Source organism: Puma concolor, chromosome F2 (assembly GCF_028749965.1).
Source record: "Puma concolor isolate L17-30 chromosome F2, mPumCon1.1.hap2, whole genome shotgun sequence".
Classification (NCBI taxonomy): domain Eukaryota; kingdom Metazoa; phylum Chordata; class Mammalia; order Carnivora; family Felidae; genus Puma; species Puma concolor.
In genome coordinates this window covers 10,873,566-10,899,539 of record NC_141684.1, presented here as the reverse complement: position 1 = coordinate 10,899,539, position 25,974 = coordinate 10,873,566, and the positions used below count along the sequence as shown (strand labels likewise).

At 46.0% G+C, this 25,974-nt stretch overlaps 1 protein-coding gene across 3 annotated transcripts in view; it reads right to left on the bottom strand.

Moving 5' to 3' along the window:
- Positions 1-25,974, bottom strand: part of ADCY8 (adenylate cyclase 8) — a 222,656-nt gene that overhangs the window by 67,986 nt on the left and 128,696 nt on the right. For 2 of the 3 annotated variants that reach the window (XM_086695517.1, XM_086695516.1), the window contains exons 8-9: positions 15,767-15,964; positions 417-517 (exon numbers count right to left, since the gene is read on the bottom strand). In XM_086695517.1, the coding sequence (XP_086551643.1) occupies positions 417-517; positions 15,767-15,964 (299 nt within the window). The remainder of the gene's footprint in view (positions 1-416; positions 518-15,766; positions 15,965-25,974) is intronic. The other variant, XM_086695518.1, reaches the window with a different exon arrangement.

Here is a 25,974-nt window from a genome sequence, read left to right as displayed (position 1 = left end):
GGTGTCTGCAGTGTTATTAAAGTGCCAACTTCGCTGGCCCAGGAAGCTATGATGATGCTATATCTATGAACAACAAAGAGGTCATTAACAAAGGGACAAGACCATGGGGAGGGAGGCTCTAATACTTACTTGCCGCATTCACGGGTGCAATGTCAAATAAGAGCGGGGCCTATTTTGATTTTGGTTGTGGTTTTTATTGAGACTGGGGAAAGACTCTTGCCTCGGTAGAGCAGGGAGATGATGCAGAGCAAGACAACCCGGACAGACACTGATAACTGGCCAACGTTTCCGTGTGGATCCTGGATCCCGTTATCTTAAATTCTGAGCCTTTGAAAAGGTCAGCGGGCTGGCTCCAGGTGAGGGACCATCAACGCACAAAGACATTTCACCTGATAACTTAGTCCTTTCGTATTTACCTTGAAGAAGGAAGCAAACTTTGGATTGCCGTGATAAATAGGAGAACGATAAATGCACAGACCAAGTTTGACTTGAATACTTCGTCCCTCATTTGAGAATACTGTAATTAAAAAAAAAAAAGGAGAATAAATTACTTAATAGCAAAGCTGGACTTCTGGAAGAGTTAAGTTTTACCAGTGTTTGGAGTGGCGGGAAAACAGCAAGAAGAAACAAGGCATTTAAACATTTTTTTTTTTAAAAGTGGAGTCCATATCTTAATTAACCCTTCACAGAGTATTACGTCCATCCCTCCCTCCAACCTCCCAGCGAGAGCCCAGAAGTGAATGCAATTCCCTTTGCAGCAAAAAGGAACGGGAAGGGACTCTGCACGTTTCTCCTGCTCTCCTTCCTCCGAACTAACGTCACTTTAACAAAACAGAAGTGCACACATCCATAAACGTCGCAAATCAAATTCACATGGACTCTCTTCATGAGTAAACTTGAGTCATTGAAGGGTCTCGCTCTATTTTGTGTTAGGTTTGGAACACAGGGAACGGTTTTGCCTGAGTCTTCCTGCCTCCTTTTTCATGGAAACTATTAAAAAATAAGGTCACAGAATCTCAGAGGGGAGAGCAGCCTAAGAGAGTTCTGGTAAGGGCAAGCCCTCTCATTCCACACAGGGAAACCCAACGGATTGACCAGCATGCTCAATGCCCTTCTGTTGTCTGAGGGAGGAGGCCCCGGCGAACGGTGCCAACTTTATTTTGATGATCCGGAGTGCCCAGTAATTTCACTGTCCAGCCTCAAAAGCTTCTGGAAGGTCAACACTGAATGTGAACTTGCCTCAGTCCTGCCTAGTTTCCGGAACCGTCTTGGAGTCACTAAATGAAGAAGCATCCAATTCCTTCAGGAGGAGGAAAGGATTTTCAAAACTGAAGACGACCTTAAAATTAGCCTCAAGCAAGCCCCTCATTTTCCCTAACAGCCAGAGAGGGCGCGAACAGACAGCTAAGCCTGGCTTTGGAACTTTGTCATCCTTGATTCGAATTTCACAGTGACTCCATAGAGGAAACAAATGAACAGAACCGTTGCAACACCTCAGGCTCCACGTCCCCAGCACCAAGAGACGATCTGGGCCAGGTTGACGAAACAGTATCAGTCCAACTTGTCGGACTGCTGGCGACAATCGACAGTTACCTGAGTTTTATTCTTCGCCTACATCCTGGTGTGGCCCGGGGTTTAGGCTGACCTGAGTGCTCAGTGTTACGGCCAGGACGTGGGAAAGTCAGTGTCCTGTAGCTGGAGCTCTCCAGGGGGGGAAGCACAACATTGCTCAGAGACCGCACATTCTCTGCGGCTTCAGGACAATGCTTTTTCTGTTCCCTAGTCCTGAGGCCTCTGTCTGCATGCTGACAACCTGCTTGGTATCTGGAGGGGAACCTGGAATATTCCCCCAAAGGATCACGACATGCCATCTTCACTCCCGATAAAACAACAGACAATCCGTATCACCAGGGGCTACAAAGAGCGTTACCTAGGACCGGGGCACAGGCACAGAGAGGCATGCCCACACACACCAGCTGGGAGATCAGTAAGTTAGCCACAGAACAGTTAATTCAAGGACAGACAGGTGTCTGAATTTCTTCTAACAGCTAATTGCACAAGATCTGACTCTTCTTTGTCGGCTGACGGATGGATTTCACACCAGCTTGGTCATACAGATTTGATAATGAGATTTTGAAAACAGCACGAGTAACGTTTAGCGTACTTAGTCCCTCTCCTCTCGTTTTGCCTCCCCATCATCACCGCCCTTAGCACAGCACCTTGGCGTTATCATGGATCGTGGCCTTCAGGAAGCCTTCCCGTGGCATCCCTGGTGTCTACTCCGATGCCTCCTGGTGACCATCAGATGATCTTCTCTGCTTTGTTGGAGCAAGTGGGTTTCTATCCTCTGAGCTGGGGCAGGCCACCCTAGGGCTCTAAATACCCTCAACTCGGACACGCCCAGTGCCTGAGGACTCGCTCCTTTGCCAAGGGTTCCTTCCCACTTTGGGTCTATTTTTACTGTGAAAAGGTATTTCCTGTAGACCCCAAGCTTGAGTTCCTTTCGTTTCCTGAATGCTTCTTGCCGATGGCTTTAAAAATGCCCCATAGTCCTCATTTGTCCAGCCTAAAGTGCGCATGGCTTTAGGCTTTTCGTTTTCTTCAGATGGCAGGCTGGGAGACTCACTCTGCCTCCAGATCTTTCACTCAGTCACTGCCCCCACCGTGAGCGACACCAGTTTCTCTGAATCTCACTTTTCTTATCTGTCAGATGGGGGATTAATACAGTTCACAGGTTCTCAATGCTATTATCCTATTTGTGCTAGAATTTAATAATACATTCCCTTTCTCTCATGTTTGAACTCCAGTTCCAGCACCGTCACAAAGAAAGAGCCTTACAATATTTGGGAAGCTGATGTCAATCGAATATAAAATACTGGGTTTCAGAATGGAGTGCGTTGTCACTTTGGAAACACAAAGGAGAACAGGACTATGGCAAGACAACTCCTAATTGGTTCAGGATGATAGGGTGCTGACATTGGGGAGTGATTCATTTCACTTCCTCTTGACTCGTGAAGGTCTGAACACGCTGGCTTGCAGCTATATTAAGTTACAAGTACCCTCTCTCTCGCCACAGTCAAGAGACTGCTCACCTCATGTCTGTCCCATCCTCACTTGGCCTCACTTATCCTTTGAAGTCTCAGTCATGAGCAAAATGGTCAATCTAGAGCTAGACTACCTGTATTTGAACCCCGGCTCCAACACTTACTAGCTACGGGACCCCAGACAAGTTTACTAAGCTTTGTGTCACAGTTTGCTCATCAAGAAAAGCGCCAAGGGCAGATGCTTAGGGCTCGCGACAGCCTCATACACACATTCCCTATACTTGATTTGCTTATTTTGATAATACTTACTTGATTGATTATACTTATTGGATTGCTATGAATGTTACCTTTTTGAAGGCTGCTTTTCAACCGCACGGTTGCCTTCTAGAATGCTGTCTTCTATTGCTCTACAGACAACGGTATCTTGTATTCAGTAAGGTCCCCTGAAGTGTGGCTGATTGATTGGTCCATTATGTTAGAAAGGGAATAGTAATCTCATTTTTTTTTTTTGGTCTTAGTTAAAAATCCTGCCCTTACTCCTTCCCCTTCCTCCCAAAAGATCTTCTAACAGTGTGTGGAATTCTCCACTTCCCCAGGGACCTTTAGGAAAGGAGTCCTTGGGAATGACCACTGGGCCTTTATAATTCACTGAGCCCTTGATCTGCAAGAGACTGTATATATAAATTCATCTGCAGGAGAATGTATATAGAAATTGAGAATCAGATATAGAGAAAGGGTTTGTCAAGGTCAGTTGGGGGGATTGGTGGCAAAGTTCGGACAAAAAGCCACATCTCTGGGCTCTCAAAGGAAGGTTCGCTCCATTAGACCACTGTCTGAGAGCAGAAAATGCCTGAAGCCAGCACCTGAGCCAACTGTTGGAATTAGTACCAATTAAGAGTGCATGTCACTTGGAACAAATTACAAATGTTTTCTTTGAAGCCTTAGATTAGAACTTGGATTACTTTTTGTTTTTAATCTGTAAGACTCTCAGGAAATGGTCAAGATCTTGCAACATATTTGAAGAATAATAACTAATGCCTGGTGCAAGGTAGGCACCACGCGATGTACTTTATGTGGATGATCTCTTTTGGTTATCACAACAGCACTTTGAGGAAGATACCGTTTATCATATCCCCATTTTGCAGAAAATGAAACTGAGGATTAGAATAATGGAATAACTCAACCAGGACTTTACAGATTTTCGGTAGAGAATCCAGAGTTTGACCTCAGAATGCCACGTCTCATTGACTGCACGATCTGCTGCTACCTTGATGTTTCGAAGGCAGGGCCATCGTCGTAGGATACACGATAGCGTGTCTTGCTCTATTTCAGGAATGTGGTTCATGATACAAAGAAAGGGAATGTCTTGAAAATTTGAGTCTATGTAAGCCATGGTTAGAATGAGGGAAAAGCATGATCTGGGCTAAGGATGAACCTTAGAGGGGCACCTGGGTGGCTTGGTCACTTTCGGCTAACTGACTCAATTTCGGCTCAGGTCGAAATTCATTCATGGTCATGAGATCCATCCCCGCACTGGATTCCATGATGACAGCATGGAGCCTGCTTGGGATTCTCTCTCTTCCTCGCTCTCTGCTCCTCTTGCATACTCTCTCTCTCTCTCTCTCTCTCTCTCTCAAAATAATGAAACAAACTTAAAAAAAAAAAGATAGACCTTCGAGACACCCTATGAATTAGTTTAATACATGGGCACTGCTGAATTTCCATGACTGACGAATGAGTCCCCAGCCCAAAGCAATACAAAGTTAAGGGCCCTTTTCTTAAGGCCTGCATGGGTGAACAAATAGAAGAAACTAAAAGACACGGTGGGCTTTAAGTGTAACCATGAGAGGAACCAGACAAGTAATGAAAACGTTGTTTGAAAAATAGAAGTTTCCTACTTGTTTGATCAAGTTGAGACTTGGCACCTCTTCCAGGGAGGTGGGGCAGGAAGGACATGCGTTCCACTTTGTTCACGTCGGGGATGTGGGCCCTGCACTCTCTTGAAAGGCATCTTCAGGAATGAAATCAGAGCCATGAGGATCTAAGGGTTCCTTGATCTATCACAAGGGAGCCCGGAAACCAAGTTTGATCACACAAGGAAAAACCCATTCTAGATTCTTCATCCAGAAAGGTGCGACCAGGGAAGCTACCTTTCAGAGGGGAGGCAAAGGGCTTCCCATGTTGTTTTTGTGCCCGATATAGGCCTGAAAAACCTTTCGGTATGTGTGGGACAGAAGCAATCCTTTTCTCTTAGATTTTCTACTTGGGCTCTGAGTGAGCTAAAGGGTACTGACTAAATACTTGCATCCTTATAAGATGCAAAAAATACTTCTAACTGAAGCCATGACCTAGTTAATTGTCCGAACTACAACCACACTGTCTTTTTATCCAGTTGTGTATGTGAGATTATGCAACTTTTCAGGAGTGACTTTTTTGTCACTTTGGTCCAATGCTTACTAATGTCAGTTTCACTCAGTGAAACCTCTCAGAAATGAGCCATGGACTCCTGCCTGAAGATTTCCAGTGATGGGGGAAATCAACCCCTCACTTGAGAGCCTAATTCCATCATTGGATAAATCTAATTGGAAACAAGATCATTTTCTAGCATGTTTGCTAAAGTAAAGAAGAGTCTCAACCGGGGCAATCTGCTCGTTTCGCACGAGTGAATGGAGGAATTTAACTTCTATTGTTAAACTCACGTATTATGTAGTGTGACGATGGCTAGAGCACCCTTAATTGATCCTGTGGGTAAAAGACATAATTGCAATAAAAAAGGGAGGGACTAATTTTCACTAAGTTCATATTTTGAAATAGACAGCCTTCTCTCTCTTGGGTGTGTCGTGTCTAACCAAATCATCACTGAAAGCAATTCTATGAGTGACCAGTGTGTCTGAAGAACGTCTCACTATCAGACTTCTTCCCAAGTGACCTGACCTTTGAACAAAGATAGATTTCTTCATCTTTAATAACCTCACAAGGAATCAGGCTAGCACATATCTAAATGGACAGCTTAGAATGAGGCCTGGGAGGACACTACCCCAGGCATGACAGAAGACCCTTAGTGACCCAATATCCTTCATGGATTAGGCTACGATGTTCTGGTCTTCCTTGGTAGGGAGGTTGACTGACATGTGAGAATCCCAAGCAGGACTTTACAAAAGCTTCCAGCCCAAATCTTCTAGCCCACCCTCTGTCAAACGTCCCATCCTTGGGAGGACAGACTGGTTCTTTCCTGACTGGCCCAGTTCCCCAAGCCACGATAAGCTCCAGGGAGTGGTAACTACTGCTGTGTTCCCTGCCTAGAAGCCCCTGTTTAAAGGTGCTGGTGATGTCTACATATGAAGAATTAAGATTGCTCTAAGAACTTGACCAATGTCCTCTGGGCTGAAATCATCCTAATTCTACCATTCTACACTGCACTTCCATAGATGGAATTGGTACGTCTGACTCTGAAAATATTGGCTTTGTGGGCCGAAAGCTACCTAATTGGTCTGATGAAAAGATACAAGTGAAATGACCCTCGATATCATTTGACCGCCTGGAGGGTGTTAGAAATAGCGGTAATTTTACAGGACAATATCATGAATATAAAGGGAGTCTCACAAAGCTACTGTTTGAATGAGGGATGGATTTTCTTCCTCAGCCTCCTTGAAATCTTTGAAACCTGTTCTTCCCGCCTGAAGGAGGTGGCCTAAATATTCTTACCATTCTGGGCCTCACAAGAGCAGTACAAAGCCAAGAGTAACCTGATACTGTAACAGAATAGTTATTTTTAAAAAATGACTTAAAAAATAAGGTCATTGAAATGATCAGGACGTATCCGATTCAGAAAAATAAGAGAGAACACCTGAGACCATTTGGTTCACGCTCCATAGTCCTACCTCTCTGCATCTCCAGGGCATTTAGGAGAGCACTTGTCGGAAGGAGCACTGGGTGTCGTATGTTAAGTGATGAATCATGGGAGTCTATCCCCCAAAGCAAGAGCACACTATATACACTGTACGTTAGCCAATGTGACCATAAATCATATTTAAAAAGTAAAAAACGGAGTGGTCCGACAAATTCTGAGTGTCTCCAAAAAAAATGCATTTTGTCACTACCTACTTCCAGAGTCCAACCTCCTAATCTATTAGAAAATTCCTTCATTCGCCTAGCCTCTGCCACAATGCCTCCTTAATGACGGCATTCCAGTCATTGTAACTTCAACAGGAGTACGGGTGGGAAGGAGGAAAAAGAAATGTCCAGGGTTGTGATGCGTTTTTCTGCAACTCTTGCAAGCCCCCACTTAACTTTGATCTCTTAATACAAGATAAATTGGGGAGAACTTCTGAACATAGATAAGAACCAATGGTACCCAGCCAAAGGCTTATCTAAAGTTTCTCTTGTGTGACAAATGCTTGCTTTCATGGAGCCGCGAACAGCAAAAAAAAAGTAGCATTAAATGAACGTATCGAAAGTACGCAGGGCAAAATTCGGTTCGTTGCAAGCACTATCCATGACAGGCATTCCTACTACTGGAAAAGTGGGCGAGCTCTGATCGCTGCCTTGCGAGTGGAAGAGGAAGCTCGCCCATAGTTTTGTCTAACAACGCCTTTGGTCTTGGAGGTGGCTCTTCTCTGCTTTTGCCTGTGCTCTCAAGCCATCGGCTCACACGGTTCATTCCTTGACTGCTCACACCACCCAGCCTTCTTTTCGGACACACAGCTCAGGGGCAATTCCAGGGCTCGACCTCCCTACGTCCACTGCCCTGAGATGGATGGAGCTGTCTCACGTGGCTGCTTATTGGCTTCTTCCATTTTCACATGTGTGTGGGCAGCGCGAATCATGGGGGTGCCCTTGTTTTATCTGGGTGCTTCCGGGAACACGTGGTGGATCGTGTGTGCATGCGTGCGTGTGTGTATGTGCATATATGCATGTGTACATATCTGTGCATGGGTGTGTGTGTGTGCCTGTCTGTGCATGTGTGTGTACGTGCATTCATGTGTATGTGTTTGTGCATGTACACAGGTGTGCGTACCTGTTTGTGCATGTGTGTGCATGCATGCATGAGTGCCTTGTGTGTACATGTATGTGCACACATGTAGCCACGTGTGCGTTTATACATGCATGTGCCTGGGTTGCACATGTATGCGCATGTACACGCCTGTGCATGTGTATGGGTGTGTACATGCATGCACGTGTACGTGTCTGTGCTTGTGCATGGATATGTATGCATGTACACCTGTGTATGTGCATGGGGGTGTGTGCACACGTACGCATGTGTACACGTCTATGCATGTACCTGTGTGTGCATGTATTCATGTGCGTGTACATGCATGCATGTGCACACATATGTGCACGAGCGTGTACATATACGTATGCGTATGTTGTCTGCGCATGGGTGTGTATGTAGGGGAGGCAGAGAATGAGAGAAATGATCATGGTTTAATTTTGATTGTTTTGTTTCGGCCTCCAAGGTATTTGCCGCATGCACAGCTGTGTGTTTGTGCATGTGCATGGGTATGTGTGTGCCTGTTTGTGCATGCGTGTGTACATGTATGCATGTGTGCATGCAAATAATCCCTCCCACGCACCCCACCAGCCCCATCCTCAACACATTCCAAACTATATGAAAAGAAGCACCCTGAAAGCAGTAAGATCTTGCACAGTGTGGTAGAAAAAGCCCGAGTTTTGGAAAAAGCTAGATTTGAATCCCCGTTCTGCTGTCCTCTACATGTTTGAGCCCTGAGAAAGTTACCCCAAATCTCTGAGCCTCCCTCCTCTACCAAACAGCGAAACGAATCCCTACATGAAAGGACTGTTGGAAAAATCAAGTGAGGTCACAAATATAAGACGCTTACGGTGGGGCCTGATAAGAAAGTGATCAGCAAATGCCAGCTTCCTCGCAACACTGTCGCCTCGAGACGCTTAAGAAGTACTATCTGCATTTCATCTGCACAGCAAGCTTGTGAGGTGGTCACTACCGTGCCCATTTCTAGGATGGGAAGCTCAGGGACTTGCCCAGGGTCACGAGCCGGGGTCACAGCTGGAAGGCAGTGGAGGCCGTGTCTTTCCGTCTCGGTCTGTGTCTGAAGCAGGCAGCACACTGCACATGCTCTGAGCTGAGCCTGACGGACTTCCCAGGGAGTCACAAGCATGGACAGAAGGACAGTCTTTGCAATGGCAGAAAGAGACCCATGTGTGAAATATACAGTCCTTCACTGGTTTGGTTTTGGGGGAAGAAAGGCATGGCCTTTGGGACACCAAACGCTCTTAAAGAGCTGATCTTTCTCATCTTACTTGGAAGACGGTTGTAATCGAGAATTTGGAGTAATCAAATCATTTAGCGAAAAGACACCTGAATCACCCTTACCTAGTTAAATACATCCCAGGGGGCCACGGGGGCCATGCGTGTGCTCCAGTGACTGAGAGGCAACGCGGGGCTCCCTCAACGGGCTGTCTGTGTGCACTCAGTTTGTGTGCTCCTTTATGTACCTTTGTGATTACGAATTTATGAAGGCTGTGCCCCTGGTACACAAGACACAGTGAGATGGTCGCCTCCCACCATTTTTAATGAACTAGTTTCTTTAAGGAAGCTCTAAAAGTGTGAGATTTATTTATTGATTTTAGCCTCATCCTGATTTGGATCGGCAAAGGATTAATCACAAAGGAAGGGAACAGAATAACTATGGCATTTATTCCACCATCTATTCTATGAGTCTTATGTCATCTTATATTCACAACAACCCAATGAGGGGCAGATATTATGACCGTCATCATCTCAGTGAGATCACCTTGTCCTGTGTCACCCAGTCAGTAACTGATAGGAAGTGGGTTCAAGCATGTCTATCCGGTAATCAAGAGTAAGTTCTTCCTCTGGCGTTTAACAAAGACCAGACACTTGTGAGATAAAATGTAGCTTATAAAAGTCCACCCGAGAGATGGAAAGTTCTCAACTTGTCAGCATCCACTAATGACCAGGAAATTCATCAACCCTCCTTTACACCTGCTTCTATTTCCAAAGTGGGATTTGAACCCAGGTCTGCTTGACTCCAGAGTCTGAGCTGCTAGAACACTGTGAGCTCTACAGAGACATTCCCTGTAGGCCTGCCTGAGGCCACACTGGCATCCAGTGTGGATCTAGAACCTTCTGATATGCCTTGATCTCTGAGGGTGTAAGGCAAGGGACAACCCCAAGTCCTAACATACAGCCAAGGACAGAGAAAGGTGGCCACCAACTTGGGACAAAGGAATCCTGGGAGAGTGTTTCCCTAAATGTATCTCCCCCTGAAAAATCAGAATCTTGGGGACAGAGTAATGGGTGGGTATTTGTATTTTCAAAAGAACCCCAGATGATCTTCTAGGTGGAAAAATATCAGCCTAGGACAAGGAGACTTTTTATCACTTGAAAGTTTCACAATCACATAAGGAGGTCTTTTCTCAAAGAAAACGGTTTTGGAATTTAGCAAAAAGATGCCAGCATTGAAGAAAAGAAGGAAATTTAGTCATTGTTGATATGGTTTGATTTTAATACTTAGACTCCCAAAACGCCCACACCAAAAGCATAACTTCTCATAAACAAATTTTGAACTATATATTAAACATAGCCTAACCTTTATTTGAGACGAGGAAGTTGACTCATTCTGAGGTGGTGATATTGTTTTTGAACACTAAGCTTAATGAAGTCACTCCAGGTAAGTGTCCTTATGCTACTGAGCTCTTCAGGCACTAAAAATATTAGGCCAGTTTATTTGGCCTGGCAACATCCATACGTAATTGTAATTAATTGCCTTCTCCATCCTAAGCTTCATAAATAGGAAATAAAGAGCCTTGTCCTAGAAGAGAAATGAGGACCAGAGGCTGATAAATATCACCTTCTTGTAAATGTTCTGGGGTTAAGTTTTTCATTATATAAAGAACACTCACAAATCAGTAAGACCGAGGTGAGCACCACAATGAAAAATGACAAGGCGAATGTGCAAGTCACAAAAGAAGAAACAGAAACCGTAAAAACACACACAGACACAATTTCAACCTCAAGAATGACTAAAACATTACAAGTGACGGGAGGTGCTATTTCTTATCAAGGTGGCAGTTTAAAAGTAGAGACACAATTTTGAGAGCGATTTCGGAACGTACGTCAAGTATTTTTAAATGCAGATCCCCTAGCAAGCCATTTTTGGGATTCTATCCCAAGGAATGAATTAAGCATGGGTGCATGATTTAACTAAGCAGTGGTCACTGCAATGCGGTTTATAATTTATAATAGTGAAAAACAGAGAAGAAGAACCAAAGATGCTTAAAACAGGCAAGGAAGTAATGTGCAGTTACAAACATTCGTACAAAAATTCGTAACTGCACATTTAATAGGATGGGGAACAGCTCAAGCAAAGAACACCTAACAGCACGTCACCCATTGTTATTTACAAAACAATCCCATTGTGAAATAAAATGGCGCGTGGATAAGTACAGAGGATCACGGTCATGGAAGCGTAGCATGACTGTGCCCAAGTCTTTACAGCGGTTATCCTGGACTGTAAGATCACATGAGATGCCATTTTCTTCTTTGTCTTCTATGCTTGGCACACACTTTTCTCAGTGAAAATACATTCATTGTTTTTTTTACAAGAAAAAGGATCATATATAAGAAAAGAAAAAATCCACTATGGTCAGTAGTATTGGACAAACGTGCTGTGTTTCTACACCCCTTTACCATGATTCTTGTTTCTGTTTGCCCCTGAGATCTGTCAGCTGTCTCAGGAAATAGTGAGCTTGAGACTAAAGAAGGGCAGAGGATTCGTCTGTGAAATTTGGGAAGACCTTTGATGCCTGGTCTGTGCCTCCCAGCCCCACCCAGAAGTCTGCTCAGAAAGTCTTCGTGGGGATTCCGGGAACTAGAGACGCTAAGAACCACTGATTCTAACCGGGCTGGGGCCCAAGCCCTGGCTCACGTTTTTTTGTCCTCCACGTCGGTAAGTTTTGAAAGTGAAGAGAGGTGCTCCCAATAATCACACTGAGAAAATAAATGTCTCAGGCAAACCAGGACCTATGGTCACCATGGTCAGAGGGAATTCAGAGGCTCATCGCATCGATTGCTGAAAGGTACCAGGGGCTGTCCAACTCTCTCTTCACAGATGAGGAAACTGAGGGCCAGAGAGAAGGAAAAATGAGTTGCCCAATCTTGGCGAAGTCACATGAGTCATGAGCATGCTTTTTTCAAGCTTAACACAAAAGACTCCTGTGTGTGTGTGTGTGTGTGTGTGTGTGTGTGTGTACCACCATGAAATGACATGGTAGGGAGTGATCAGAACTTCCCAGTCTTCTCTCCTGAAGCTTCGCTGCAAAGAGTCACATCAACACTGACTCATGTCTTTTGGCTCTTACGGTTCTAAAAAATATCCCGAGGCCAACTACAGGAGTCAAGACAGTCTTCTCTAAACTTCTCCTGAATCTGCATCTTCGTTCATTCAGCAAGCATTTATGCAACACCACGCAGTATGTAAAAGCCCCAGCTCACAGAACACTGTTGGTGGATGGGCCAATTTTTATAAGCGAATGAGACCAGGAAATGTGTGAATGACATTTCAAGGGAGATTTTATGTTCTCTAGTTCACTATAAAGGCGGGGAGGGGATGGCGTTCCCTTGTTCGCAGGTCTTCTTATTGTTCGAATAGAATGAAGCCTTTCCTTCCCCACAAAAGTTCCGATGGTAAAATCGTTGTTTCCGTTTCCTGTCTTCCTTTTGGAAAACATGCCTTTCTGGCTCAAACTTGCTCCTAAGAAGCAAGGTGGGGCGGTGGGAAGAAAGAAGTCTTTGGGGTCACAAAGACTGTATATATTTCAACAATCCTAAGATGTGCTATTTTTTCCCCCACCTTTTAACAGCTCTGGAACCAGAAGGCAACTTATTCTCCACGGAGTTCTTCCAGAGAGGACTTTGACTGCTTCTGCTGATCAGCAGGGGGCAATATCAACCCGGGACTTCTGTACATTCAATTCTCTGCCTGAGGCTTCTTAAAGGCCACATTCATTGCGTGAAATCAGGTGGCAAAGCTATGTAGATTTCGTTTTGGAGTTTAACCTCTTGGAGAGCTCCTTTGTTGCCTCGCCAATATCAGGAGATAAACCTGTGGGTTTCCTTACTCTCCTTATCTGCCGGGTGGGATTTTTTTTGGTCCATCTTTACCTCGAGGGTAAGCCCAGCTTATCGTGAGGAGTTCCTTTTAGACTCCTCCTACCGGGTGATGTTTCCTTCTTGATGACGCATAGAAAATGGGTCATCTCATAGTTGATGGTACCTTCGAGTCAATAAAATGTGGCAGCCAGATTTTGAGATCTAGGACCTCTCCTTGACCTCCAGGAGGCTCAGTTTTCTCTTTTGTAAGCAGGACAGTAATGTTTCTCTGAGGACGCAATAAACTGATATACATAAACACCAGGCACACGGTAGAGGCACACTGATGCTGGTCTCCAATTTTGGAATCTTGTGGACTTGAAGGCACTGTGTTAATTTTGCTAAGGTTCTAGGACTCTTTCCTACTTACTCTCTCTCCCGAACCCCTGCTCCCTGCCTTCCACTCCATCCACAGTTCAAAGAGGAGAGAATGAAGTGAGCACAGCATTGTTGTCTTTATTGAGGAACTGGGAGAGAACGAGCCCCAGGACTCCCAGGATAGACAGTGTGGTGCATAGACCAGGCACCGGCTGGGGGGCTCAGCCGGTGCCCTCCAGGGGCACCGGAGGACTCAGATAGAAGCCCCTCTAGGGACAGGTGGCGTCTGGGCAGGCTACCTAATCATTTCCCCGTGTCTCCATTTCATCAAGCATAAAATGAGGCTCATAATAGCACTTATGTCACATTGTCATTGTCAGTGCGTTCATTCTAAAAGCTTAGAATAGTGCCTGGTATTTGGTAAATACCAATACCATCGATGGGATCAATGAAATCAATAATTCCTACTTGTTATATATCCTCTGCTCGACAGTGATGCAGCCCCTGGAGAGAGAGTCTCAAAGCAAGAGTCAAAGAGGAGTGTCTCTGTGACAGAAGGGGAGCGAACCTTTCCCAACGCGCCCTACTGTCCTCACCGCGGGGAACCAACCCATGCGACAGGCAGAGCCCGCACTGGAAGGTGCAAGGCTGGACAGTCAGTGGGCAAATCCCCCGTGTCTGTTCAGGGAACTACCCTTTGCTTTTCCTAGAAGAGCTTCTCCTGGACCCAGAAATCAACCACAGACACATTGTACTCTCCCCAACCCGCCCCCCCCCCCCCGCCCCAGGTCCATTCCTGCTCCAATACCGGGTCCCTGCAGAGAAGATAGAGACACCACTGAATACAATGCATTAAAAATGATCTACCGTCTGTAGGAGTCAGGTCATTAGCGACGCAAGTACATCTTTAGCAAGAACGAACAAAAGGGTTTTATATAGCTCTGGACACAGGTATTTTACCCAGGCTAATTGAGAAGATTCTTTGCTAGACTACCTCGTTTTCCTTCAATATAGCAACCGAGAAAGAAAATGCATTTAATTTGGACCTTAAGCCCTTAATTATATTACAAATAAGAAATGTCTACCTGCTACTTGGAGGGGGGAGGTGTTGAGTGAGGCAAAATGGTTCTTCTCTATCTGTTTTGTTAGTACACAGACTCAATGCATTTCAAATTATGAACCAGAGGTGAAGACATTAATTTTGGAGTTTGCAACCTTTCAGGTAGTTATCAAAGACACTCATTGGGAACGGTACATGCGCACAGAAGTGTGAATTCTCCAAATCGAGGAAAGCAGAGTGTCCGAGGGAGCTGAGCAAAGTAACAACAAATTGCTCGCTGAAGCTTTGCAGAATATCGGATCCAACTCCTGAAATTTGCTTGCAAATTCCCTGCTGTTTTTGCCTGAGGCTCCTGCAGAGGCCAAGCGCCTCCTGTGCTCAGTCAAGGAAGGTCTGTCAGCTTCCATCAGCACAGAGGAGCAGCCCAGTTAAACAGGGGCAGTGCCTGCCTCCTCACCATCTTTTATAGTTTAGAGCGAGAGCAGGAGAGAGGCATGGGAAAACGTCATCTTCAATAGGGTGATGGCTGCCATTTTTGAACACTTGACTTAATCAAGACATTGCCTGGAGCCTCTCGTAATAGCCTATTATGAGGGAGGCACATCCATTATGCTCACCACCCATTGAGGAACTCAGGCTTAGAAGGGCACAAGGCAAGGAAGTGACAGAGGGAGAATCTGCACCCACCACCCATCTTCTTTCCACCGTGCCTACACCAGGAGCGCTCTGAGCCAGCAGACAACTGGAAAAATGGGAGAAGAGGGGTCTGTAATCTAAGAAAGGTGGTCTTTATCACCAATGCTGGTGTCAAGTCATTGGGTGTCCTCCTACCTTACGTGACAGAGAGCTACAACTGACACGAATTCTCCTAAAAGCAAAAGCAAGTGGGTGTTACTGTCACTTACTGGTTAAAAATCTCACAGTGGAGGGAACTCCTTTGTTCTTTTCATGATCTTCCCCTTAGAGAACAAAGCAGGGGCCCCCTGTATCTAACCAGCCTCTCCGTTCATGGCCTTCAGTCTACTCGTGATTTGCAAAGAGAAAAAGAAAAGACAGCACCAAACCAGACTAAACAAACAAACAACAAAGACACCAACCAACACCGCAGCCCCCGGGCTCTCTCTCTGGTCCCGTCAACATTTACGACAATTTACTTCGGAAAAAAGAGCCACTGTGGAGACCCAGCTCTACCTTGTGCTCCAGGCTGGAGTCTTTAAACATCAGTGAGAATGGCTTGATATGCTCTCTTCTCAATTTATCGCCACTCCGCAAGTCGATGGTATGTTCTATTCTCTTGTTAATTTCCTCAGGCCCAGACTGGACATGCAAAGCTTGTGCAAGATGGTTTGGAAGTAGATTTATTGAATTTCTTGTTAGGGCAGCCAGAGTCTAGGGGGAAAGCACATGCAAACACAATAAACCTGCTAGTCCCCGTTGGATTAAGAAGAAATGCAATGTTTTTAGATCAGGTTGCATTGCAAACACAGTAACAGCGCTCCATGCAGTTGCATTCGGTGAAACCTACAGAGGTTCATCAGTTAGCATTTGCTTCAGAGAAACACAACCCGGCGAAATATCACATCAAAAGGGACACTTGCCTTTCCTCTGGGTCGGTGCACTGCATTCCTTTGGTTCAGGTATTTAAAGAGGTGTTGGCTTGGAGATGTTAAATCAAGACCCTTTCTTTAACCAGGCACATCCCGGGTATGAGAAAGAGCACCGACAGGAATCACAGAAAGTGAAATAGCTGAAAAGCCCACGGAAAGGCTCATCTCCCACCGAGCAGAGTCCACACTTTCATGTGGTCTTTCCTTTGATGGTGGTGGAGAGACTGGGAGACCCAGGGCTTGCATTTTTGGTTTTGTTTTTGGCATTCTTTGTGGCCAGACAGCCAAACGTGCCGGGATGGGCTCCTTAAGCTCGACGAAGGTTGTTAGATTTTTACACTTGGCAGGTACATTCCCCCCGCCCCCCGCCATAGCCCATCATATATCTGTATCTTCATACGGGTGTATGGGCTTAATTCCCTTTAGGCAAAAAAATGCAAGCAGCTGGAACCTCTCACCATTTCCCAGGGATAAACAGCATGAGGTAGGGAAAGGCGCGACCATCCTGGTTGGTCACGGGGTGTGGCTACATGGAGGCAGGAACAGCATTGGCTTCTGAAGATCCACCAGGTGCGGTAGGGAGGCCTCTGTCTCCCGGTGTTTCAGGGCAGGTGACGAGACCCACCGGCTGGATCGAGCCGAATGCGACGCCTGTTCGCAGCTCCAATTTAAGACAACCACTCTGACAAAGAAGTGGGAGTTTGAGCTGAGGGGGTGCCCAGCTCTTCCTCCAGGAGGTTTCCCCCAGGAGAGGTACAGGATGCGGTGCGTTTGTAGAGCCAGGAAGTGAAAACTCCGTGCCTCTGTAGACACTCACCGCATCTGCTTTTCTCTGCCAGCCTCCCAGCTTGGCCCCCGGGTTAGACTGGGATCAGAGGATGGAGCCATCGGATGGCAGCCTGTGGGTACCAACAGAGCACCCAGAGCCCTCTTGCCCGAACCCTTCAGGTATCCCCGAGCCTCACAGATGTGTGCTCAAGAGCCATCAGCTCATCTACAGCTGGGTCAGATCCTCTGACTCTAGACCCAGGCTCAGGAGCTTTGAGCTCACGGAGAACTTCTGGCCCATTCCATAAGGAATCTTCCTGTGGCCCTGTTAGACTCTTCATTTTTAACCTTCACGGAGGTAGTCAATGTAACCTACATTCCAGGTCTCTAAAGAATTCCGTAGTAGGCCTTCGTCACCGGTAGATTGTACTGAACCCCCTTCTCCAGCCCCAGGCTGAAGGGTGGGGGAGTATGTGCCAACATAAATGAGTAAACTAGATGGTCCCAGGGCACCGAAGCGGTTGATTTCAGCTCTGAACACCAAATGCTCTCAGGGCACTGAAGCAGTTAATTTCAGCTCTGAATACCAAGGAGGCTACCGCAGAGAAAAAGATAGACGTTAGGGGGAGGTATGGCAGGATGAGAGGGGAGGAGGAGGGCTGGAGCGGAGAGAAGGAAGCAGGGACCAATGTTCCAGAAAATTGAACAGCAGGATCCATGCAGCGCCAGAGGGCTGGAGCCCCTGGGATTAAATTCTGTTACAACAGCATCTCAGAAGGCAAAGGAGACTGTACTGTCGGCCACACTGAGCATCCCCCGGTTCGTTTCTCGGGCACAAACTCTTTCCACAGTTTGGAAAATGATGGAATTTAGGTCTCTCTCTTGGCGGGGGGCGAGGGTGGGGGGATGACGCTCAAACTGCCCTTGTCCGGGCATACACTTTGACCCATACACTTGGCTTAGAGATGCCAAGATGCTCGCCCGGCAGGTGCTTGCGGCCGGGACCTGACAGCCGGACGTGCCACCGGCTAAATATCCACTCGATACATTCACAGCTAGGTATTTGTTTCTCTCCCTGCCATTTTAATTTTCTCACAGTTTTCCTTCTTTGAACTAAATTGATCCTACCTACTCTACCAGTTCCTTGTGCCTTCAATGGCTCTTGAACCTCTGGATTTCACAGAGGAGTTTCCAAAAATATTTTGGGGACCGACTTCTGTAATTAACAGCAGCAGCCACAACTGCCATGAGGACAGTTGATGTGAGCACCGCTTCGAAAACATAAAGGGCATTTCCCCCGATAAGAATGATGCACTCTGGAAACAAAGGAGAGTCCTTTACATCGCATGCGTTTATTTGAAGGGGTAACTCTCCGCTCTGCCCTCATTTTTCTTATGTTGATGGGAACCGGCGAAAATGTCAGGAGAGACTGACTCTGGTGTGTAAGCAGACGTTCAAAAAACCAGCAGTGCATGTTGCTTCCTGGCTGCCTGCACCATTGGCCACTTCTCTAAGGCAGAGAATCTTTCAGAGATTCCTAACCCCCTCCCCCCCCCCAATTCTATTGGCTGTGTGGCTCCTTCAAATAAAAGAGAAGTCTGGAAACACCTCTCTTTTCTCCCCCTCATTGCTATCAGGTTATAGTTAACAGTCAGGAAGGAGCCCTTGTATCAACAGGTCATTGACAAAGTACTGAGAATTCCTTTCTTGTCTTTTCTTGTCCAGGCGGTTCTTTTTACCCTTTGCAATTACAGCCCTTGGGTTTTATTGCAGGAGTCAATGTCCAGGGGGGTCCTTTTCTGATCATTTGCTTTGTCAATGACATACGACCATTACACCTGCTGTTTGACCAGCAATCCCTCTGTACCCAACTCACACCGTCAGGTCGTACACGCTCAAGGGGAGACCAGCATCAACTCAAGAAGTCAAGCAACTTGGAATGAGGGAGGGGAACTGCTTTCACTTACCGCCCGCCTTCCATCACCACAAAGCGTGGGTGGCTTTGGGGGCGACTATGGCATGACATCAGCTGTGGTACCCTTTCTCCCCCATTAGGGACAACCACTAAGATTTGACCCAGTGCTCACTTTCAGTGGGCTAAGGATGCCAACACCAAGAATCCATATGCTGATACCCCCAGAGGGATTCACTTGTAAGGAGGATTGGAGAAACGTATAACAGGTCTCATTTGCAGATTCAGAGTCATAATGGAATCCATTGTTTTTAACAGACTATGGCTTTCTCTCTCTTTGAGATGGAAGGCAGCTATCCTCACCACCATACCACCAACGCCTCTTTCTTTTCGAGATGGGCAGGAGCAATGAGAGCCAGACTAAGATCATGTTAAAAAGTAGTGTCAGGGGCGCCTGGGTGGCGCAGTCGGTTAAGCGTCCGACTTCAGCTCAGGTCACGATCTCGCGGTCCCTGAGTTCGAGCCCCGCATCGGGCTCTGGGCTGATGGCTCAGAGCCTGGAGCCTGCTTCCGATTCTGTGTCTCCCTCTCTCTCTGCCCCTCCCCCATTCGTGCTCTGTCTCTGTCTCAAAAATAAATAAAGGTTAAAAAAAAAATTTAAAAAGTAGTGTCAGTTTTCAAATAGGACTCCAATTTAAAGTGATCTCTAAAATGTCAAGATTGTTCTTTTATGTAAATAACTTAAGCAGTTGGCTAGGAACAGGAAAAACAAAGGGATGAAATGAGAGGAAATGGGAAATGCCCTGAGAATATTAGAATATTATTATATATGTAATCTCTATATTATATAGATATGTGTACTCAATTGTTTGTGTATGTATATATATATCATATTATGTTACATTATTAATATGTTATATTATATATATACATACGCACAAACACAATTGAGTACATGTATCTGAATATATGTTTCAGTGTATAACTGAAATACATGTTATGCTTATATACAACAGCAAGTGTGTATATTAACTTATTGACCTTAGCTGGTGTTTCCAGATATCTGGGGGCTCATACTGGAGCAACAGTGTTGGGAAACACCAAAGGTTGCTGCTGAGCCGGGCTCTCGTGTCTGAGTCTCTTCACAAAAAGGCACTGCAGCCCTGAGATTTATCCTCACCGAGATCCACACCCTCCTGAAGCAGTTCAATTATTTCCTTACTCATAGGCACTTAGGACAGACAGATCAAAAGCTCAGATGAGAACCAGAGGCCCTTCTGAGCCCACGTTTCTGAATGTAGGGTCTGCCTGAGAATCCGGGAGCTCTGGTGAAAAATCAGTATCGGAGGCTCCGGGAATTTTTCGGTAAACTGCGTTTGAACGGGGGTGGGGCAGGTCATAAATCCTCTTAAACTCGTCATCGGGTTTTTGGCCCCATGACTTTTCTTTGGGAATCATCTTTTACCTACATACACAGCAAAAAACCATTCTTCCTGGAGTCCTGTCACTTCATGAAGGACCTTGAACTCTGGTATTCCTTAATCAGGTTGTGTCAGCAAAGCAGTTCTTCCCAAGAAGATCTCAGGCTAATGGTGTTCTCTCCAGAAGCATCCAGTTTCGTCGAATCGGAAACGCGTTAGCTCTTATGGCTCACGTAGTGCGATGACAGAACACCCTGTAGACACTGTAAAATTAGCTGAACTAGTTGCAGTGCTGGTATCTGGGGAGGTCATCACCGGCTCTCCTAGTTAACTTCTCCCTGAGAAAGTTGTCCCAAAGAACGTAAGAATGAAGGGACACTTCTACACAAAATGGTTCTCTGGACCAACCAGGTTAGGAAATGCGGATCTATTACTGTTTACTGCCCTCTCTCCCCACCAGTCTCCATGAGAGAGGGAGCTCTGCCTCTTTTGTGAATTTCTTTGCCCCGAGGGCTCCTATCAGTGCTCGGCACTGAGTGGCCACTCGGCACAAGTTTGTTGAATGAACAGTTCTTACATCCTCCTATTGGAGGCTCACAGTCCACATGACTGAAATAAAGGCTCCGATAAGTTCTATAGAAATGAGATTTTAAAACTCTGCTCAGATCACCTCCACGTGTTCTATGAAATACCATCTGGGAAACGTTGGCCTAAAGTTTTTCTCTGCTTTTCTTCATAACTTCTACCCATGGGCGTGCCTCTGATCTCTGAGTAAGATCCTATTAACCTCCTTCCATGTGGCCACCTTCTAGTGTTCAGCATCAGCCCAACGCAGATGACCTTTGACCATCTGACCTTGTACTGGAGCCTAGACACCTGCCACAATATGACCTACTGAACGATGACTCGGCCCATTATATTTTACGTATCTGAACATGGAGCATCTAAGTTGCGTGTCCTACCACTACGTTAAAAGCCAGTCAGGTATCACCTTCTCTACAAAGCCGACTTGAGCCTGCACTTACCCTCAGCACAGCAGTTACTATGATGCATTACAGTTGCCTACTTGGGTGCCTGTCTGTTCCTCTAGGCTCTGGTCCCCTTGAGGGTTAGGCACTGTGTTTTAGCCATAACTCAATCTGGAGCATCCGACATATTTGGTAGGTTCTTTTTTTTTTTTAATTTTTTTTTCAACGTTTATTTATTTTTTGGGACAGAGCATGAATGGGGGAGGGGCGGAGAGAGAGGGAGACACAGAATCGGAAACAGGCTCCAGGCTCTGAGCCATCAGCCCAGAGCCCGACGCGGGGCTCGAACTCACGGACCGCGAGATCGTGACCTGGCTGAAGTCGGACGCTTAACCGACTGCGCCACCCAGGTGCCCCATATTTGGTAGGTTCTTAATACGTATGTGTGGAGTGCACGCACGAATGAGTGGATAAAATGACAAACTATACAGAACACTAAAAAGGGCGTTGTTTCCAAACTCTTGCTATCAAAAGTCCCTTTATTTTTTACCTCTCTCCAGTCGACCCTGATTTGGAAAGATTCAACTTACTGAACTGTATTTACTAAATAAAAAGTAGTTTCTTTTTCTACCATTCGATCAGTAGGAGATAAGAGGCATTACACAACTGAATATAATTCCAGCCAAGAGCAAGAGCCTTGAAAGTCAGCCCCACAATGCTTGTCAAGGTTCTGGAATCCAGAGAATGTCCCTGCCTTTACTATCTCCCAGTACTGGCCACTAAGGGACCAGAGGTCACAGATGAGAAGGACCTGCGCCTGGATTAACGTCAGCTTAAGTGCTTGCCACAAGACAGCACAAGGTTGAGGTCATCACTGAAAGGGCTTCCTCTTTCAGCACCTCTGGGAGGTGGACGGGGCAGTCTTGAGATTTAGCCACAGGCGGTTATCATCGGGGACACACGAGATGGGCCAGCTCGTTGCCGATCAGGGAAAGACCCAGAGAAAATGCCAACTCCGGGGCGTCTGGGGCCCCTGCCTCTTTGTGCTGAGATGCTTTATCTTTTCCCAAGACCCTGCTTCTTCCAGGATCTGGCTGGAGCCTGCACGCAGAAGCAGGTAGGGCCATGGCTTGCTCAGCTAACTCCTGCTTTGCCCCTCCACTGCCTCAATGGCAGCATTTCCCTGTGCCTGCCTTGGAGGCCTTCGTAGCTCTCTTTCAAACCTGCCGCCTGCGTGGTCCAGGTTGTGGAAAAGACAGAGGTTTTCCCTTCCGGTTCCTACCCCCCTTCCTGCATCCTACAACTACACCAACGTGGGAAGAAATTGCGGGAACCCTAAGCTCCAATAAGAGCCCCAGCTGCACACATGAAAGCTCTTTCTTCTTCTGTTTAGTAAAACCCCAATCCAACCCCCAGAAGAGAAAGTTCCTACCTGTTTAAAAAAGAAAAGCCTTTTGTTGTTTTTGTGGTGGTTGTTCTTTTGAAGAAAGCTCACTTCTTAGGAAAGCTTTGAGGTGACCTAATGCATGACGATTTGCATTCAGGGCCTCAGTTGGTTGTGTCTGAAAGAGACATAATCCCCTCCTTTCCCCCACCCCCCCCAAAACTGGGGAGGGGGAGCAGAGATCTTCTTAGATGTGGTACATTGTGTTTTCCTGGTGAGAAGACTCTGAGTGTTGGGGCTTCCCAGAACCTACTCCCTAACACTTCTTCCTTCTTGTAGGAACAGAGGCCCTAGGGAGCAGGACCACTCTCCATAAGCAAGGGACGCCAGTCAGGATTTGCCACAACTTTTCCCGTCTGTACTGACAGAAAAGGAAGAATCACATTCAGATTACAGGCCTGACAGCGTCTTACTTAGGGATATCACTTACTTTTCTTTTATGTTTTGTATAGTTACGTGACTGTAATCTATTTTCCGAACACAGCCAAGGAATGGTCAATGAGACCTTACTGCAGGAGAGGTCTCCGTGGTATCGCCGTGGGAAGAGGTTTAAGTTATTTTCGTAAGCTCGTAGCTTCTGCTCCAAGAAATGAAATAACAAGGGGCAGAACTCTGCTGAAAAAACAGTCCAGATGTTTCCAGCCGGCCTGTGTGGGATTCCAGCAACCGTCTGTAACCTGGTTCCCAAACTTCAATCGAGCACACGAGGTGAGTCTGGGGCCCAGGCTACAAGGACAATCATTGGTTCCCAACTTTAGGCAGAACTGAAAGTTTGCAAATATCGTCTGGATGCTACATTTGATAAGGAACAAAAGTTGCGTGGAATTCTCCCATTGGTCTTGGTCACTCTGTGTCTGGAAATTTCCATCTGTTTGTGATTAAGAGAATAAGACAATGACGTGGGAGGTACCCCTAGTTCTCGTAGATGCCACAGTAAGTGTTTTCTAGAGTTTGCTACTTATCTGAAACCCACAGCCTTGCTCTTGACTTTTCAGCTAATATTGATAAGCTGGATCATGAAGACACTTTCTTTATTTGGGGGTTTAGTTCCCACACTTGCTGAGCTCTCTTCCCAGTGTGTTTTGCCTGACATTTAATGCTTTGCTCCTTGCCTCAGTTCATCCTACTGGAGGCTCATGGTGTTGAACATACACTTGTTTGGTTCTCTTTGGATGAGGTTTGGGCAAATGGTCAGCTGTGGCTGACCTTCCAGGCCAACCACAAATCCAGGTGACGGGGCAGAGCGCCCAGGACCAGGGGACTCGGCGGGAATCACCAGCATCCCAGATTTTGTCCCCAAGCTCTGGTTCAAGACCGCAGAGCCAGGTTGACCAAGGACAAGTGGTGTCTGATACCCAGTCTGTCCTGTCTGAGAATCTTGTCTGGCTCTGTTCAGCTCTATTAAGCTAATTCCAGATTTCTTTCTCTGATATTATCCTTTGAGTTTCTCAGAAAAATGCTAATCTCAGTATGGGAATGTCATTGCGCTTGAGTCATTTACACACATGGGCCACTCTTAATCAAAAGGAGTCGTCACACTTCTGCAGAACTGGCTGAGACAGAATTTGGCACGTCCATTGGGACGTGGCCACTTTGAAGCCACATGATTGGAGGCAAGCTGCCAATTGAAGTTTTAGCTTTTAAAATACCCATCCATACTAATGTGTGGAATACATACACAAACCCCAGCAATGACCTCCTCTCGGGGTTGAGCTGGGATGAGGGACGGGGATGGGGTGAGCCCAGCGAGGGAGACAGGATTCCTGTTTGGGACACGACTCATGAGTTGGGGAGAAAGACTCTGACACATTAATGGTTTGGATCAAAGTACTTCTAGCCCTACAATGACTGGACCAAAATGTCATCGAGGCTGTGGTTGGACAGGTAACCAAATACCCACTGACCAAATGACCTCTGGGCTAGCAATATGGATACTTCCAGCTCAGGAAATGAATCAACAAACATATCAGGACCTAAGTTACTCAGTTTTGTGTGTGTGTGTGTGTGTGTGTGTGTGTGTGTGTGTGAACATCAAAGATGTAGACTTTTCAGAAAGGTCAATTACCACGGGGAAAATGAAAGTGTTTGTGTGGGAGGGAAGGGAGCACGTTTGTGTGTGGAGTGTGTGTGTGTATGTGTTCTTGGACATTTGAAGAGAATTAAAATATGAAAATTACCTAAATGTTTATTTTTTCTAAGGTTATGAAGTAACTCTTTTCAGGTAAGAATAGGAAATAAGGATCATAAAGGTGAGTTGTTGATAGATAACTCATGTTTGGTGTTTTAAGTCTATCAGTCTGAGTTTTTTTTTTTTTTTTTCCAGATTCCTACTCTACAATTTGTTAATTAAATTTAGTTATTGATGTTTTCATTCATTTGATTCCAGTGGAGCTAGGCATACTGACCTTCGAGAACCCAGCCTCTTACTTTTACCAGTTATGAAAGGACAGAACCCAGCAAAGAACCTACTTAGGTCATGTTCTGTCTTTGGGACTTTGTGTCCTCTACTTTCTCTTAACTTTTCTTTTTTTTTTTTTTTTTTTTAATTTTTTTTTTCAACATTTATTTATTTTTGGGACAGAGAGAGACAGAGCATGAACGGGGGAGGGGCAGAGAGAGAGGGAGACACAGAATCCGAAACAGGCTCCAGGCTCTGAGCCATCAGCCCAGAGCCTGACGCAGGGCTCGAACTCCCGGACCGAGAGATTGTGACCTGGATGAAGTCGGACGCTTAACCGACTGCGCCACTCAGGCGCCCCTCTTAACTTTTCTACCACACGCTTTTCTGCTGGAATTGTCTCATTCATTTCGCTTTCCTGGGCTGTTATTATCCCCAGTGTTTGTTTCTGAGCTCATCAGTCCAAGACACAGAGTCCTGAGTGGATGCCACCACCCATGACATATACAAAGCCCTTCCCACGTCATGGTGGGAGATCCTTTGGGGGCCTAAAGGTAGTAAAAAAAAGTCGTAGAGTAGGAAAGGCATAACTGAACTGGGAGGTTCCTAACGTGGAATTCATAACAGCAGTTGGGAGACCTTGAGATGTGCGAAAAGCTTCCAGAAAGTTCCATCGATGCCCAAGCAAGTATCAGGGTAATACCTTTTTGACCCTAAGGGAAGTGAAAATAAGTACATGCATAAATAGCTGAGATGAGGCCAAAAGAAATGTCCAGTGTCTGCTCTGGGCTGGAATTAAATCACCTTAGTGTGGTAACCCTTGTTGCCTTGTGCCGATAAGCACTAATGGTGGGTTATGGCACATATGCCCAACCACTTTA